General features: G+C 45.4%; 1 protein-coding gene across 2 annotated transcripts in view; it reads left to right on the top strand.

The window, feature by feature from the left end:
* LOC121574741 (protein phosphatase 1 regulatory subunit 1A) overlaps nucleotides 1-15720 on the top strand; it is a 106542-nt gene extending 90822 nt beyond the window's left edge. Inside the window, exons 3-8 of one of the 2 annotated variants that reach the window (XM_041887296.2) lie at nucleotides 3131-3168; nucleotides 3750-3813; nucleotides 4551-4601; nucleotides 8011-8172; nucleotides 9419-9556; nucleotides 15215-15720. In XM_041887296.2, the coding sequence (XP_041743230.2) occupies nucleotides 3131-3168; nucleotides 3750-3813; nucleotides 4551-4601; nucleotides 8011-8172; nucleotides 9419-9556; nucleotides 15215-15276 (515 nt within the window). In that variant the 3' untranslated portion in view covers nucleotides 15277-15720. Of the gene's footprint in view, nucleotides 1-3130; nucleotides 3169-3749; nucleotides 3814-4550; nucleotides 4602-8010; nucleotides 8173-9415; nucleotides 9557-15214 lie in introns of both variants that reach the window. The other variant, XM_041887295.2, reaches the window with a different exon arrangement.
* Nucleotides 15721-16470: the final 750 nt, after the last annotated feature.

Below are 16470 nucleotides of genomic sequence, written 5' to 3'. Positions count from 1 at the left end.
GTAGTCTGGCAGAGTTATAGGACTATATACTGGAACACAGCTGTAGTCTGGCAGAGTTATAGGACTATATACTGGAACACAGCTGTAGTCTGGCAGAGTTATAGGACTATATACTGGAACACAGCTGTAGTCTGGCAGAGTTATAGGACTATATACTGGAACACAGCTGTAGTCTGGCAGAGCTATAGGACTATATACTGGAACACAGCTGTAGTCTGGCAGAGCTATAGGACTATATACTGGAACACAGCTGTATTCTGGCAGAGTTATAGGACTATATACTGGAACACAGCTGTAGTCTGGCAGAGTTATAGGACTATATACTGGAACACAGCTGTAGTCTGGCAGAGTTATAGGACTATATACTGGAACACAGCTGTAGTCTGGCAGAGTTATAGGACTATATACTGGAACACAGCTGTAGTCTGGCAGAGTTATAGGACTATATACTGGAACACAGCTGTAGTCTGGTAGAGTTATAGGACTATATACTGGAACACAGCTGTAGTCTGGCAGAGTTATAGGACTATATACTGGAACACAGCTGTAGTCTGGCAGAGTTATAGGACTATATACTGGAACACAGCTGTAGTCTGGTAGAGTTATAGGACTATATACTGGAACACAGCTGTAGTCCGGCAGAGTTATAGGACTATATACTGGAACACAGCTGTAGTCTGGCAGAGCTATAGGACTATATACTGGAACACAGCTGTAGTCTGGTAGAGCTATAGGACTATATACTGGAACACAGCTGTAGTCCGGCAGAGTTATAGGACTATATACTGGAACACAGCTGTAGTCTGGCAGAGCTATAGGACTATATACTGGAACACAGCTGTAGTCTGGCAGAGTTATATGACTATATACTGGAACACAGCTGTAGTCTGGTAGAGCTATAGGACTATATACTGGAACACAGCTGTAGTCTGGCAGAGTTATAGGACTATATACTGGAACACAGCTGTAGTCCGGCAGAGTTATAGGACTATATACTGGAACACAGCTGTAGTCTGGCAGAGCTATAGGACTATATACTGGAACACAGCTGTAGTCCGGTAGAGTTATAGGACTATATACTGGAACACAGCTGTAGTCTGGTAGAGTTATAGGACTATATACTGGAACACAGCTGTAGTCTGGCAGAGTTATAGGACTATATACTGGAACACAGCTGTAGTCTGGCAGAGTTATAGGACTATATACTGGAACACAGCTGTAGTCTGGCAGAGCTATAGGACTATATACTGGAACACAGCTGTAGTCTGGCAGAGTTATAGGACTATATACTGGAACACAGCTGTAGTCTGGCAGAGTTATAGGACTATATACTGGAACACAGCTGTAGTCTGGCAGAGCTATAGGGACTATATACTGGAACACAGCTGTAGTCTGGCAGAGTTATAGGACTATATACTGGAACACAGCTGTAGTCTGGCAGAGTTATAGGACTATATACTGGAACACAGCTGTAGTCTGGCAGAGTTATAGGACTATATACTGGAACACAGCTGTAGTCTGGTAGAGCTATAGGACTATATACTGGAACACAGCTGTAGTCTGGCAGAGCTATAGGACTATATACTGGAACACAGCTGTAGTCTGGCAGAGTTATAGGACTATATACTGGAACACAGCTGTAGTCTGGCAGAGTTATAGGACTATATACTGGAACACAGCTGTAGTCTGGCAGAGCTATAGGACTATATACTGGAACACAGCTGTAGTCTGGCAGAGCTATAGGACTACATACTGGAACCCAGCTGTAGTCTGGCAGAGTTATAGGACTATATACTGGAACACAGCTGTAGTCTGGCAGAGTTATAGGACTATATACTGGAACACAGCTGTAGTCTGGCAGAGTTATAGGACTATATACTGGAACACAGCTGTAGTCTGGCAGAGTTATAGGACTATATACTGGAACACAGCTGTAGTCTGGCAGAGCTATAGGACTATATACTGGAACACAGCTGTAGTCTGGCAGAGCTATAGGACTACATACTGGAACACAGCTGTATTCTGGCAGAGTTATAGGACTATATACTGGAACACAGCTGTAGTCTGGCAGAGTTATAGGACTATATACTGGAACACAGCTGTAGTCTGGCAGAGTTATAGGACTATATACTGGAACACAGCTGTAGTCTGGCAGAGTTATAGGACTATATACTGGAACACAGCTGTAGTCTGGCAGAGTTATAGGACTATATACTGGAACACAGCTGTAGTCTGGTAGAGTTATAGGACTATATACTGGAACACAGCTGTAGTCTGGCAGAGTTATAGGACTATATACTGGAACACAGCTGTAGTCTGGCAGAGTTATATGACTATATACTGGAACACAGCTGTAGTCTGGTAGAGCTATAGGACTATATACTGGAACACAGCTGTAGTCCGGCAGATTTATAGGACTATATACTGGAACACAGCTGTAGTCTGGCAGAGCTATAGGACTATATACTGGAACACAGCTGTAGTCTGGTAGAGCTATAGGACTATATACTGGAACACAGCTGTAGTCCGGCAGAGTTATAGGACTATATACTGGAACACAGCTGTAGTCTGGCAGAGCTATAGGACTATATACTGGAACACAGCTGTAGTCTGGCAGAGTTATATGACTATATACTGGAACACAGCTGTAGTCTGGTAGAGCTATAGGACTATATACTGGAACACAGCTGTAGTCCGGCAGAGTTATAGGACTATATACTGGAACACAGCTGTAGTCCGGCAGAGTTATAGGACTATATACTGGAACACAGCTGTAGTCCGGCAGAGCTATAGGACTATATACTGGAACACAGCTGTAGTCTGGTAGAGTTATAGGACTATATACTGGAACACAGCTGTAGTCTGGTAGAGTTATAGGACTATATACTGGAACACAGCTGTAGTCTGGCAGAGTTATAGGACTATATACTGGAACACAGCTGTAGTCTGGCAGAGTTATAGGACTATATACTGGAACACAGCTGTAGTCTGGTAGAGTTATAGGACTATATACTGGAACAAGTCTGTGTGTGGGTGTAAATGAATTGTTTCGTCAATAATGTTGCTGTTGTTGTTTACACTGTATTTTACAGTATATTTCACAACCCATCTCTCATTTTCCCTGCTACAGAAATCGACGAAGACCGTCTTCCAAACCAGTTATACAAGGTAATCAACTGTGTCCTTCCTATGGAATGTATTCATTGAGAAATCATTAGTAACTAGAAACCATTGGTGGTGCAGCGGTCAAAAGCACTGCGTCGCAGTGCTGAGGTGCCACTACAGCCTGGGGTTGGATCCCAGGCTGTGTAACAACCGGCTGTGACCGGTAGGGGAGGGTTTGTCCGGTGGGGCTTTCCTTGGATCATTGTGCTCTAGCAACTCCCTGTGACAGGGTCGGGCGCCTGCAAGCTGATTCCGGTTGTCAGTCAAACGGTGTTTCCTCCGACACATTGGTGCGGCTGACATCCTGGTTAAGCGAGCAGTGTGACAAGAAACAGGCGGGTCATGTTTCGGAGGACGCATGACTCGACCTTCGCCTCTCCCGAGCCCGTTGAGGAGTAGCAGAGATGAGCCAAGGGACCTAATTCAGGGAGAAAACGGGCTAAATAAATAAGCTTGTGGCCCGGTTAGTACTGGGATGGGAGACCACCTGGGAATAACGGGTACTGTAATAAAAATAATAATAATTAAATAAACCATTGGATAGCAAATGAATATCATCTGACCTTATTGATCTCTGTTGACAGGCAGCCTTGTTGAACTCTCCCAGGCAGAGGAGGAAAGGAGCAAGAGGCACGCCCACCATGAAAGGTAACAACATATAGCTTAGAAATGTAGAGAAGGTGACACATCAAGTGTGCATCACCATAATGTCATTTCAGACAGGCTCCTTTAAGATAAAAACTGGAACCAAAATACCCTTCTCCTTCTGCAGAAGAATCCTTTCTGAAACCGTTGTTCTAAGACTGTATTGTTAGTTTCATTGATCATTTGTCCAAGAGAGACCAAGGTATAGTCATCGCCCACACACCATAACACTGGGTGAGTCACTCATTGCGAGCGGCTTCAACTGTAATGAGCGTTCTTGAGAAGGTTGTGTTGGTTCATTAGAGCTAATGATGGCTGGATAAAAGCACTGGTTATGCTCTTCACCTATCTAACCAGTTTGTTTCGGCTCTGTGTCTTAATATCTGGGTATGTTATGCACTTACAGCAAGATGGTGAATATGTTGAGTTCATAATGGCATGTACTATAACTATGACACCTGTAATCGTATATTCTCCCTCCCTCCCTCCCTCCCTCCCTCCCTCTCCCTCCCTCCCTCCCTCCCTCCCTCCCTCCCTCCCTCCCTCCTCCCTCCCTCCCTCCCTCCTCCCTCCCTCTCTCCCTCCCTCCTCCCTCCCTCCCTCCCTCCCTCCCTCCCTCCCTCTCTCCCTCCCTCTCTCCCTCCCTCCTCCCTCCTCCCTCCCTCCCTCCCTCCCTCCCTCCTTCCCTCTCTCCCTCCCTCTCTCCCTCTCTCCCTCTCTCCCTCCCTCCCTCCCTACAGAGTTACAGTTCATGGTAGAGCACCACCTGTACAAGCAGCAGCAGGGTGGAGGTGAGATGAGATTGTACTTTACTGTCTGTTTCCTAGGTTCCTTCCTTTTAGGGAGATTTTCAAATGTGCTTTCCTTTCTGCATTGCTTGCTCTTTTGGGGTGTTTAGGCTCGGTTACTGTTAACCCCGTACACTCGTCCACACTTGTGGAAATTGACCTATATGGATAGGGCCAAATGTAAATGTTCTTAACAGAAGAACTATTCAAAGCCTATGCATGACCGTGGTAGCAATTGAAAGAAAACACATTATGGGGATATTATCAGACCAAAGGTGAGGACACAACTGTTCACCTGACACAAGACTGAATCCAAACATTACACTGTTGATTTTATGTGCATTTTACATTTACTGTACTTTTCACAACATTTGTCAACAACGAAATCTGAAAATACTTTGGATGCATTCAGTAACATAATGCCTATGTAATTTTAATGCACTTTTATGACTCAATGAAGTGACTAATTTTTCCGCTTTTTTTAGTTAGCTCTCCTAGCTCTGCTATTGAGGAACTGAAGCAAGCAGACTTGTCGTTTTTTTGTTCGGAACACAGCCCTGCGTCCCCACCATCACACAATTACTGATGTTTTTCAGGCAATCAAAAAACTTTCCAGTTGTACACTGAGTGTACAAAACATTAAGAACACCTGCTCTTTCCATGACATAGACTGACCAGGTGAATCCAGGCGAAAGCTATGGTCCCTTATTGATATCACTTGTTAAATCCACTTCAATCAGTGTAGATGAATTTGTGAATTTGTGCATTTTTATTAGGATAATAATAATAATATAATATGCCATTTAGCAGACGCTTTTATCCAAAGCGACTTATAGTCATGCGTGCATACATTTTTTTTTGGTGTGTACGTGTGGTCCCGGGGATCGAACCCACTACCTTGGCGTTACAAGCACCGTGCTCTACCAGCTGAGCTACAGAGGACCATTGGCTAACGCCATAACGTTAGCTAATCTTCCTGGGGTGCAACACCAATTAATAAGACATTATAAACGAGACTTTACAAACATTTAACAAGTAGACAATACAGACAATTAAAATACCTGACTGGTAACACATTTAACATTCAGTTGATGATTTCTATTTCCTGTCACATGGTCTACCTCATTAGATGTTCTTTTAGTTTTTTCTTGAAGGTGGATTTACTTTTTTGCCTGAGAAATATGGATTGGTAAAGAGTTCCATTCAGCTATGTCTCTATATAAAACTGTAGATTTAAGGCGATTTACCTGTCTTGTTTGGTTGTAATGCGTGTTGCTAGTATGTACTAACTGGTCTGAAAAATACTGTGTTTTAAAAAATATATATAACATTCATAAAGAAAATCAGAAGACTGGATAGTAATTGATTTTCAACGTGAAGCCATGAGAGATTCTGATGCATTTGGATAATATTCATATGGATAGAGCAATGAAGAGCTAATCTGGCAGCCCTGTTTTGAGCGATTTTGAGCTTTTCTAGATCTTTCTTTGCTGCAGATGACCATATAACTGGACAGCACTCTAGGAGTGATAGGACCAGGGATGATGGGGAGGAGACAGGATAAATAAAGATGTTTAAGCTTTGAGACAATTGAGACATGGATTGTGTGTGGTGTGTGTGCCATTCAGAGGGTGAATGGGCAAGACAAAATATTTAAGAGCCTGTGAACGGGGTATGGTAGTAGGTGCCAGGCGCACCGGTGTGTGTCAAGAACTGCAACGCTGCTGGGTTTTTCACGCTCAACAATGTGTATCAAGAATGGTCCACCACCCAAAGGACGTCCAACGAACTTGACACGACCATGAGATGCATTGGAGTCGACATGGGCCAGCATCCCTGTGGAACGCTTTCGACACCAATATGAGGAAGGTGTTCTTAATTTTTTGTACACTCAGTGTAAATCGCAATCTGGGTCAGGTGGGCATCGTTTGAAACATTATTCTATGACCAACATGGCTAGCTAGGTCATACAATAAGATCTAAGAGTGTTAGGCTTTCAAAATTCACTTCAGATAAACAGATTGTAATTTTGGTGCGCGTAGAATGGAGTCTTGAGTGCGTTCAAGTGTGTGTTTCCGCTGATAGTTTTCTTCACAATATGAGGATCATATGCTCATTCTGTTAAGGACAACACAGGGTATGATAATATGGACATGTGAAGTGCACATTTGGACTCATGGCTGTGTGGTTTGCTTGTATGATATCAAAGCGGCATTTATTATAATCCTCAACATCTCATCTTTCGGAACACATTGACTCCTCTCAATTTACAGCATTTTCTTCACTCAGACAACAACAGATGTTCAAAAGTAGCCCAATTAGGGGGAGGGATGGGGGCATCTTCTTGTCACGCTGTGCTCAAGTTTATAAAGGCTGTCAGTCAAAACCCATTCAGCTCTGTGAGGAGGAGAACCTGAACTCTGACAGTCAAAACCCATACAGCTCTGTGAGGAGGAGAACCTGAACTCTGATAGTCAAAACCCATACAGCGCTGTGAGGAGGAGAACCTGAACTCTGTCAGTCAAAACCCATACAGCTCTATGAGGAGGAGAACCTGAGCTCTGTCAGTCAAAACCCATACAGCGCTGTGAGGAGGAGAACCTGAACTCTGTCAGTCAAAACCCATACAGCGCTGTGAGGAGGAGAACCTGAACTCTGATAGTCAAAACCCATACAGCGCTGTGAGGAGGAGAACCTGAGCTCTGTCAGTCAAAACCCATACAGCGCAATGAGGAGGAGAACCTGAACTCTGTCAGTCAAAACCCATACAGCGCTATGAGGAGGAGAACCTGAGCTCTGATCAGTCAAAACCCATACAGCGCTATGAGGAGGAGAACCTGAGCTCTGTCAGTCAAACCCATACAGCGCTATGAGGAGGGAGAACCTGAGCTCTGTCAGTCAAAACCCATACAGCATGAGGAAGTACTATGAGGAGGAGAACCTGAGCTCTGTCAGTCAAAACCCATACAGCACTATGAGGAGGAGAACCTGAGGTCTGTCAGTCAAAACCCATACAGCGCTATGAGGAGGAGAACCTGAGCTCTGTCAGTCAAATCCCATACAGCGCTGTGAGGAGGAGAACCTGAGCTCTGTCAGTCAAAACCCATACAGCGCTGTGAGGAGGAGAACCTGAACTCTGACGTCATGTATAGCATGCTACTGTACAGCCACTGCGCTCCAATTTAGCCGCTTATCAATGAAAAAATCTGCCATTTTGACGGGCAGTGAGGGGAAAGGGCTATGCACTTGGTGACGTAAAAACACTGCTGATGTAAAAAGGGCTTGATTGCAATACATTTGACTGATTGATTTGAATGATTGATTGATTGCAAATTAAATGTGTTTTCACCAGCTCCATATATGTAACACAATATATAGGTGTGGAAGATGAGTGTATATGATTTTACTCCAGGTGATGAGTGTTCCTCAGAGAGCTGTCTGTCAGACAGACCCAGCCCAGATGCTCTGCCCACCGGGGAGGAGGATCTGGAGCTACCGGAGGACGACGAGGCCTGGGGAACCGAGGAAAAGGTCACTGCAGAGGCCTTCGAGAAGCTGCGCTGCCAGATGGAGGGTAAGGATGGGGGGAGGGGGGAAAAGGGAGAAGGGTTGGAAGAGAGAGAGGGGTGTGAGAGAGAGATAGGGAGGGAGAGAGAGATAGAGAGAGAGGGAGAGAGAGGGGTGTGAGAGAGAGATAGGGAGGGAGAGAGAGAGAGAGGGGTGTGAGAGAGAGATAGAGAGAGAGAGAAAGATAGAGAGAGAGAGGGGGGTGTGAGAGAGATAGGGAGAGAGAGAGAGGGAAAGAGAGGAGTGTGAGAGAGAGATAGAGAGAGAGAGGAAGATAGAGAGAGAGAGAGGGGGGGTGTGAGAGAGATAGGGAGAGAGAGGGAAAGAGAGGGGTGTGAGAGAGAGGGAAAGATAGGGGTGTGAGAGAGACATAGGGAGAAAGAGGGGTGGGGGAGAGACATGGAGAGAGAGAGGGGTGGGAGAGAGTGGGGTGGGAGAGAGATAGGGAGAGAGGGGTGTGAAAGAGAGATAAGGAGAGAGAGGGTTTGGGAGAGATATGGAGAGAGACAGGTGTGAGAGAGAGAGGGAGAGAGAGGGGTGTGAGAGAGATAGAGAGAGAGAGAGGGGTGGGAGAGAGAAGGGTGTGAGAGAGAGATAGAGAGAGAGAGGTGTGTGAGAGAGGAATAAGGAGAGAGAGGGGTTGGGAGAGATATGGAGAGAGACAGGTGTGAGAGAGAGAGATAGGTAGAGAGACGGGTGTGAGAGAGATAGGGAGAGAGAGAGAAGGCGGTGAGAGAGAGAGAGTGAAACGTAGGTAATAAATGGGAAAATTAAATGCAGTCCTGGTAGCATTGCTCACCTCCAACCTTGCCAACTGTTTTAAATTCAGCAGTAAAATTAACCCTAGAGCTATCCCTGCTGTGGCTGGATGGAGCCAGATTTACTGGATATGTGTTCTACAATACGGGCACAGTATTGGTGCCTTTGATACTCAATGGGCGACACACTATGTTTTTTCCCCATAGTTTGTCAGAATAGAGGATGAAGATGCAGGAAAGGATTTAACACTCTGGTCTAGTGAAAGTCAGAGCGGAACCATAGATTTAGATCCAATGTTCTAGAATGACTGGTTTAAAGATCAGCCTTTAGAAGTCACTCTGCATCAGACTGAAAATGTGCTTCTCTCTTGTCACCACAATACAATAACAACAGGAATGGAACTGGAATAATGGAATTTGGAATGTATGAATTTGAGCGTTTTAACAGTCAGTGCCATTCTATTCAATAAAGGACACTTTCTGTGTTTGCAGCAGAGTTTTCGCGGGACAGTCTATCAGAAGCTGCAGGGGGACGTGAGTGCCCCCTCTCTGAGGAGGAAGGGGGATGTTCCACCATTCCCATGGCAGCAACATCATCATCATCACAACAACAACAACAACACACACAAGCAGGTAGGTTGAATCACTGCAGCCATGGCAGACAGGAGAGACACTATCCTGGTCCCTTTGAAACCATCAATGATCAGTCAATGGGATCATTTAGAATTCAGACAGACAGTGTTTATTTATATTTATTTGTATCTGTTAAACGATTTAACTATGTGGCCTCATTTTGCATATTAATGGAGCAAACATCTGTGATAGTGCTTTGATCACAGGCTGTAGTTTCAGAGCACAGCAACATTCAGCAACGTGCCTGCAATAGTGTGTGCCATTGGAAATATTTTAGTATGATAAAATACTGCATACTGACTGTACCATTGAACGTACATCAATATTTTTTGAAGAGATTTAAAAAAAAAAAAAAAAAAAAAAAGTTGACAGAAATAATGTAGGAAAAAGATGACAAGCTCTCAAGATCAACTTTCAACTAGATTTTTCCCAGAGGGCAATTGGTTTAGCAGGAGAGGGAGCATAAAAAACAGCATGTAAAATCCACTTGGATCACAACGACAGACAGTCCTGGTGAATACAATGAGCTAGTCCATCAAGTCATAGGGCTGACAGCCATCTATACTGCTATATACTGTAGGCCTACTAGTGATCCACTTTAGCAGCAGCACTGAAGTACAGCAAGCCACAGTTGTCTACTAAGTCAAGCGCTCTGTGCATTCTCAGATCGTCTCGTCAACAACACATAAATAATGTGCTGACAAAAAAACAAAAGAACATCGTCAACATCAACATCAACATCACCTTCCTCGTCATCATCATCATCATCTTCCTCATCATCATCCCTAGACCACCTCCTTCTAAATAAATAAATAAAAATGTATTGAAAAGGCTAATGGCCATAGGTGTGAAGGAGTGCTTGTTCCTGTTAGTCGTAACAGAGGGGGGGGATCTAAATGGGGAGTCAGAGGGTAAGACCTGGAACTCATGGTGTAGGGGCTGGCCACAGTCAGACAGGATGGAACTCATGGTGTAGGGGCTGGCCACAGTCAGACAGGATGGAACTCATGGTGTAGGGGCTGGCCACAGTCAGACAGGATGGAACTCATGGTGTAGGGGCTGGCCACAGTCAGACAGGATGGAACTCATGGTGTAGGGGCTGGCCACAGTCAGACAGGATGGAACTCATGGTGTAGGGGCTGGCCACAGTCAGACAGGATGGAACTCATGGTTTAGGGGCTGGCCACAGTCAGACAGGATGGAACTTGTGGTGTAGGGGCTGGGCACAGTCAGACAGGATGGAACTCATGGGGTAGGGGGTGGCTACAGCCAGACAGGATAGATTCTACCTTCCTCCTCCTTGTCTGTTGTACAGGTCAGTCAGACAGGATGGATTCTACCTTCCTCCTCCTTGTCTGTTGTACAGGTCAGACAGACAGACAGGATGGATTCTACCTTCCTCCTCCTTGTCTGTTGTACAGGTCAGACAGACAGGATGGATTCTACCTTCCTCCTCCTTGTCTGTTGTACAGGTCAGACAGACAGACAGGATGGATTCTACCTTCCTCCTCCTTGTCTGTTGTACAGGTCAGACAGACAGACAGGATGGATTCTACCTTCCTCCTCCTTGTCTGTTGTACAGGTCAGACAGACAGGATGGATTCTACCTTCCTCCTCCTTGTCTGTTGTACAGGTCAGACAGACAGGATGGATTCTACCTTCCTCCTCCTTGTCTGTTGTACAGGTCAGTCAGACAGGATGGATCCTACCTTCCTCCTCCTTGTCTGTTGTACTGGTCAGTCAGACAGGATGGATTCTACCTTCCTCCTCCTTGTCTGTTGTACAGGTCAGACAGACAGACAGGATGGATTCTACCTTCCTCCTCCTTGTCTGTTGTACAGGTCAGACAGACAGGATGGATTCTACCTTCCTCCTCCTTGTCTGTTGTACAGGTCAGACAGACAGGATGGATTCTACCTTCCTCCTCCTTGTCTGTTGTACAGGTCAGACAGACAGACAGGATGGATTCTACCTTCCTCCTCCTTGTCTGTTGTACAGGTCAGACAGACAGGATGGATTCTACTTTCCTCCTCCTTGTCTGTTGTACAGGTCAGACAGACAGACAGGATGGATTCTACCTTCCTCCTCCTTGTCTGTTATACAGGTCAGACAGACAGACAGGATGGATTCTACCTTCCTCCTCCTTGTCTGTTATACAGGTCAGACAGACAGACAGGATGGATTCTACCTTCCTCCTCCTTGTCTGTTGTACAGGTCAGCCAGACAGGATGGATTCTACCTTCCTCCTCCTTGTCTGTTGTACAGGTCAGACAGACAGGATGGATTCTACCTTCATCCTCCTTGTCTGTTGTATAGGTCAGACAGACAGACAGGATGGATTCTACCTTCCTCCTCCTTGTCTTTTGTACAGGTCAGACAGACAGATAGGATGGATTCTACCTTCCTCCTCCTTGTCTGTTGTACAGGTCAGACAGACAGACAGGATGGATTCTACCTTCCTCCTCCTTGTCTGTTGTACAGGTCAGTCAGACAGGATGGATTCAACCTTCCTCCTCCTTGTCTGTTGTACAGGTCAGACAGACAGGATGGATTCTACCTTCCTCCTCCTTGTCTGTTGTACAGGTCAGACAGACAGGATGGATTCTACCTTCCTCCTCCTTGTCTGTTGTACAGGTCAGACAGACAGGATGGATTCTACCTTCCTCCTCCTTGTCTGTTGTACAGGTCAGACAGACAGGATGGATTCTACCTTCCTCCTCCTTGTCTGTTGTACAGGTCAGACAGACAGACAGGATGGATTCTACCTTCCTCCTCCTTGTCTGTTGTACAGGTCAGACAGTCAGACAGGATGGATTCTACCTTCCTCCTCCTTGTCTGTTGTACAGGTCAGACAGACAGGATGGATTCTACCTTCCTCCTCCTTGTCTGTTGTACAGGTCAGACAGACAGGATGGATTCTACCTTCCTCCTCCTTGTCTGTTGTACAGGTCAGACAGACAGGATGGATTCTACCTTCCTCCTCCTTGTCTGTTGTACAGGTCAGACAGACAGGATGGATTCTACCTTCCTCCTCCTTGTCTGTTGTACAGGTCAGTCAGACAGACAGGATGGATTCTACCTTCCTCCTCCTTGTCTGTTGCACAGGTCAGACAGACAGGATGGATTCTACCTTCCTCCTCCTTGTCTGTTGTACAGGTCAGCCAGACAGACAGGATGGATTCTACCTTCCTCCTCCTTGTCTGTTGTACAGGTCAGACAGACAGGATGGATTCTACCTTCCTCCTCCTTGTCTGTTGTACAGGTCAGACAGACAGACAGGATGGATTCTACCTTCCTCCTCCTTGTCTGTTGTACAGGTCAGTCAGACAGGATGGATTCTACCTTCCTCCTCCTTGTCTGTTGTACAGGTCAGTCAGACAGGATGGATTCTACCTTCCTCCTCCTTGTCTGTTGTACAGGTCAGTCAGACAGGATGGATTCTACCTTCCTCCTCCTTGTCTGTTGTACAGGTCAGACAGACAGGATGGATCCTACCTTCCTCCTCCTTGTCTGTTGTACAGGTCAGTCAGACAGGATGGATTCTACCTTCCTCCTCCTTGTCTGTTGTACAGGTCAGACAGACAGGATGGATTCTACCTTCTTCCTCCTTGTCTGTTCTACAGGTCAGACAGACAGACAGGATGGATTCTACCTTCCTCCTCCTTGTCTGTTGTACAGGTCAGACAGACAGGATGGATTCTACCTTCCTCCTCCTTGTCTGTTGTACAGGTCAGACAGACAGACAGGATGGATTCTACCTTCCTCCTCCTTGTCTGTTGTACAGGTCAGACAGACAGACAGGATGGATTCTACCTTCCTCCTCCTTGTCTGTTCTACAGGTCAGACAGACAGGATGGATTCTACCTTCCTCCTCCTTGTCTGTTGTACAGGTCAGACAGACAGACAGGATGGATCCTACCTTCCTCCTCCTTGTTTGTTGTACAGGTCAGTCAGACAGGATGGATTCTACCTTCCTCCTCCTTGTCTGTTGTACAGGTCAGACAGACAGGATGGATTCTACCTTCCTCCTCCTTGTCTGTTGTACAGGTCAGAGAGACAGACAGGATGGATTCTACCTTCCTCCTCCTTGTCTGTTGTACAGGTCAGAGAGACAGACAGGATGGATTCTACCTTCCTCCTCCTTGTCTGTTGTACAGGTCAGACAGTCAGACAGGATGGATTCTACCTTCCTCCTCCTTGTCTGTTGTACAGGTCAGTCAGAAAGGATGGATTCTACCTTCCTCCTCCTTGTCTGTTGTACAGGTCAGACAGACAGGATGGATTCTACCTTCCTCCTCCTTGTCTGTTGTACAGGTCAGACAGACAGGATGGATTCTACCTTCCTCCTCCTTGTCTGTTGTACAGGTCAGACAGACAGGATGGATTCTACCTTCTTCCTCCTTGTCCGTTCTACAGGTCAGACAGACAGACAGGATGGATTCTACCTTCCTCCTCCTTGTCTGTTGTACAGGTCAGACAGACAGGATGGATTCTACCTTCCTCCTCCTTGTCTGTTGTACAGGTCAGACAGACAGACAGGATGGATTCTACCTTCCTCCTCCTTGTCTGTTGTACAGGTCAGACAGACAGACAGGATGGATTCTACCTTCCTCCTCCTTGTCTGTTGTACAGGTCAGACAGACAGGATGGATTCTACCTTCCTCCTCCTTGTCTGTTGTACAGGTCAGACAGACAGACAGGATGGATCCTACCTTCCTCCTCCTTGTCTGTTGTACAGGTCAGTCAGACAGGATGGATTCTACCTTCCTCCTCCTTGTCTGTTGTACAGGTCAGACAGACAGGATGGATTCTACCTTCCTCCTCCTTGTCTGTTGTACAGGTCAGAGAGACAGACAGGATGGATTCTACCTTCCTCCTCCTTGTCTGTTGTACAGGTCAGAGAGACAGACAGGATGGATTCTACCTTCCTCCTCCTTGTCTGTTGTACAGGTCAGCCAGAGTACTCTGCTGGACTACCCTGATCTTACTGACCACTTTCACTATTCTAGCAAGTGTATTTTTAGCTTTGACCCCAAGGTTGCCGTACCAGCAAATAAAATAAAATGTTAAGACAGACTCTACGTACGACTTATAAAAAAGAGTCATCAAGGTCCTGTCTATCTGGAACTTTTCCAGTTTCCTGAGACAAAAAAAGTTGTTGCTGGCCCTTCATACAAAACATGTCAGTGTTACACTCAAAGTCCAATTTGTTATCAATTACTGTGCCAAGGTACGTGTTGTCTACAGTGTCTACCATCTGGCCTTTGATGACAGTGGTCTGAGGGGTAGGGGGTTGACGCCTGAAATCATATTCAGTTGTAAGAATGCACTGTCACAGCAACGTACAACGTCATCAACAACAGGGCCATGGGCAGTTTCATCGGCATTAAGGAGACTAACTATTACAGAGTCGTCCGCAATCTTCAGGAAGTGTTGGTTCTCGAACAGACTAATCGTCATTGTACAGGATATAGAGGAGTGGTAAGAGGACAAATATCTAGCCTTATCTCACTGATCGATATTTCTTTCTCTCTCTCTCTCTCTCTCTCTCTCTCTCTCTCTCTCTCTCTCTCTCTCTCTCTCTCTCTCTCTCTCTCTCTCTCTCTCTCTCTCTCTCTCTTTCTCTCCCTGTGTGTGCGTACGGGTCCAATATTTCAGCTGCGTCCACAGCGAGTCCACTGGCAGAGGAGAAAACGAAGAAATACAGCCAAGACAAGTAGAACCGTTGAACAGCCTCCACACCAACCTGGCAGCCTCCACACCAACCTGGCAGCCTCCACACCAACCTGGCAGCCTCCACTCCAACCTGGCAGCCTCCACACTGACCTGGCAGCCTCCACACCGACCTGGCCTGCGTCCCAAATGGCACCCTATTCCCTAGCTATAAAGTGCACTACTTTTGATCAGAGTAGTGCACTATATAGGGAATAGGGTACCACTTGGAACGCAAAGTTACGCAAGTAACTTAGACAGACAGACAGACAACAGACAGGCAATGACTGACCATCCTTTTGATAGACAGACCTAGGGTTGAATTCAATCTGTATCGCCGAGGTATCGCAGAAGATTAATTAATTGGTGTAAAATACTTTCAAAAACTACTTAAGTAGATTTTTGGGGTATCTCTACTTTACTTTACTATTTATATTTTTGACAACTTTTACTTTCACCCCGTTACATTCCTAAAGAAAATAATGCACTTTTTACTCCATACATTTTCCCTGACACCCAAAAGTAGTGGATACATTTTCAATGCTTAGCAGGACAGGAAAATGGTCCAATGCACGCACTTATCAAGAGAACATCCCTGGTCATCCCTACTGCCTCTGATCTGGCGGACTCACTAAACACAAATGCTTTGTTTGTAAATTATGTCAGTGTTGGAGTGTGCCCCTGGCTATCTGTAAAAAATATATATATTATTGTGCCGTCTGGTTTGCTTAATATAATGTGAAATGATTTATACTTTTACTTTTGATACTTAAGTATATTTTAGCAATTACATTTACTTTTGATACTTAAGTATATTTAAAACCAAACACTTTTAGACTTTTACTCAATTAGTATTTTACTGGGTGACTTTCACATTTACTTGAGTCATTTTTAATTAAGGTATTTTTTACTTTTAATCAAGTATGACAATTGGGTACTTTTTCCACCAGTGTGTAAAGGTAATTTCTGATTGAGCCAACATATGCAACGTTTACCGTGAACGCAGTCTCTGCGACCACGGGAACATTGCCTTTAATTGTCAATGGTGCTACACAGCGGCTCTTCAGCGCTACGGATGGAATAGAACCCCGTCTGTAGATACGGAGCTATCAAGGTATCTATCAAGGTATCCGTCCGGCCAGGACTTATACCATGCAGGTGGAGATGACAATGTGGTTACTTACATTCGGTCCAAAATCCTA

The sequence above is a fragment of the Coregonus clupeaformis genome, chromosome 10 (assembly GCF_020615455.1).
Source record: "Coregonus clupeaformis isolate EN_2021a chromosome 10, ASM2061545v1, whole genome shotgun sequence".
NCBI classification, from domain to species: Eukaryota; Metazoa; Chordata; class Actinopteri; order Salmoniformes; family Salmonidae; genus Coregonus; species Coregonus clupeaformis.
The sequence above is the reverse complement of the archived record's forward strand: the minus strand, read 5'-3'. Positions and strand labels throughout refer to the sequence as shown.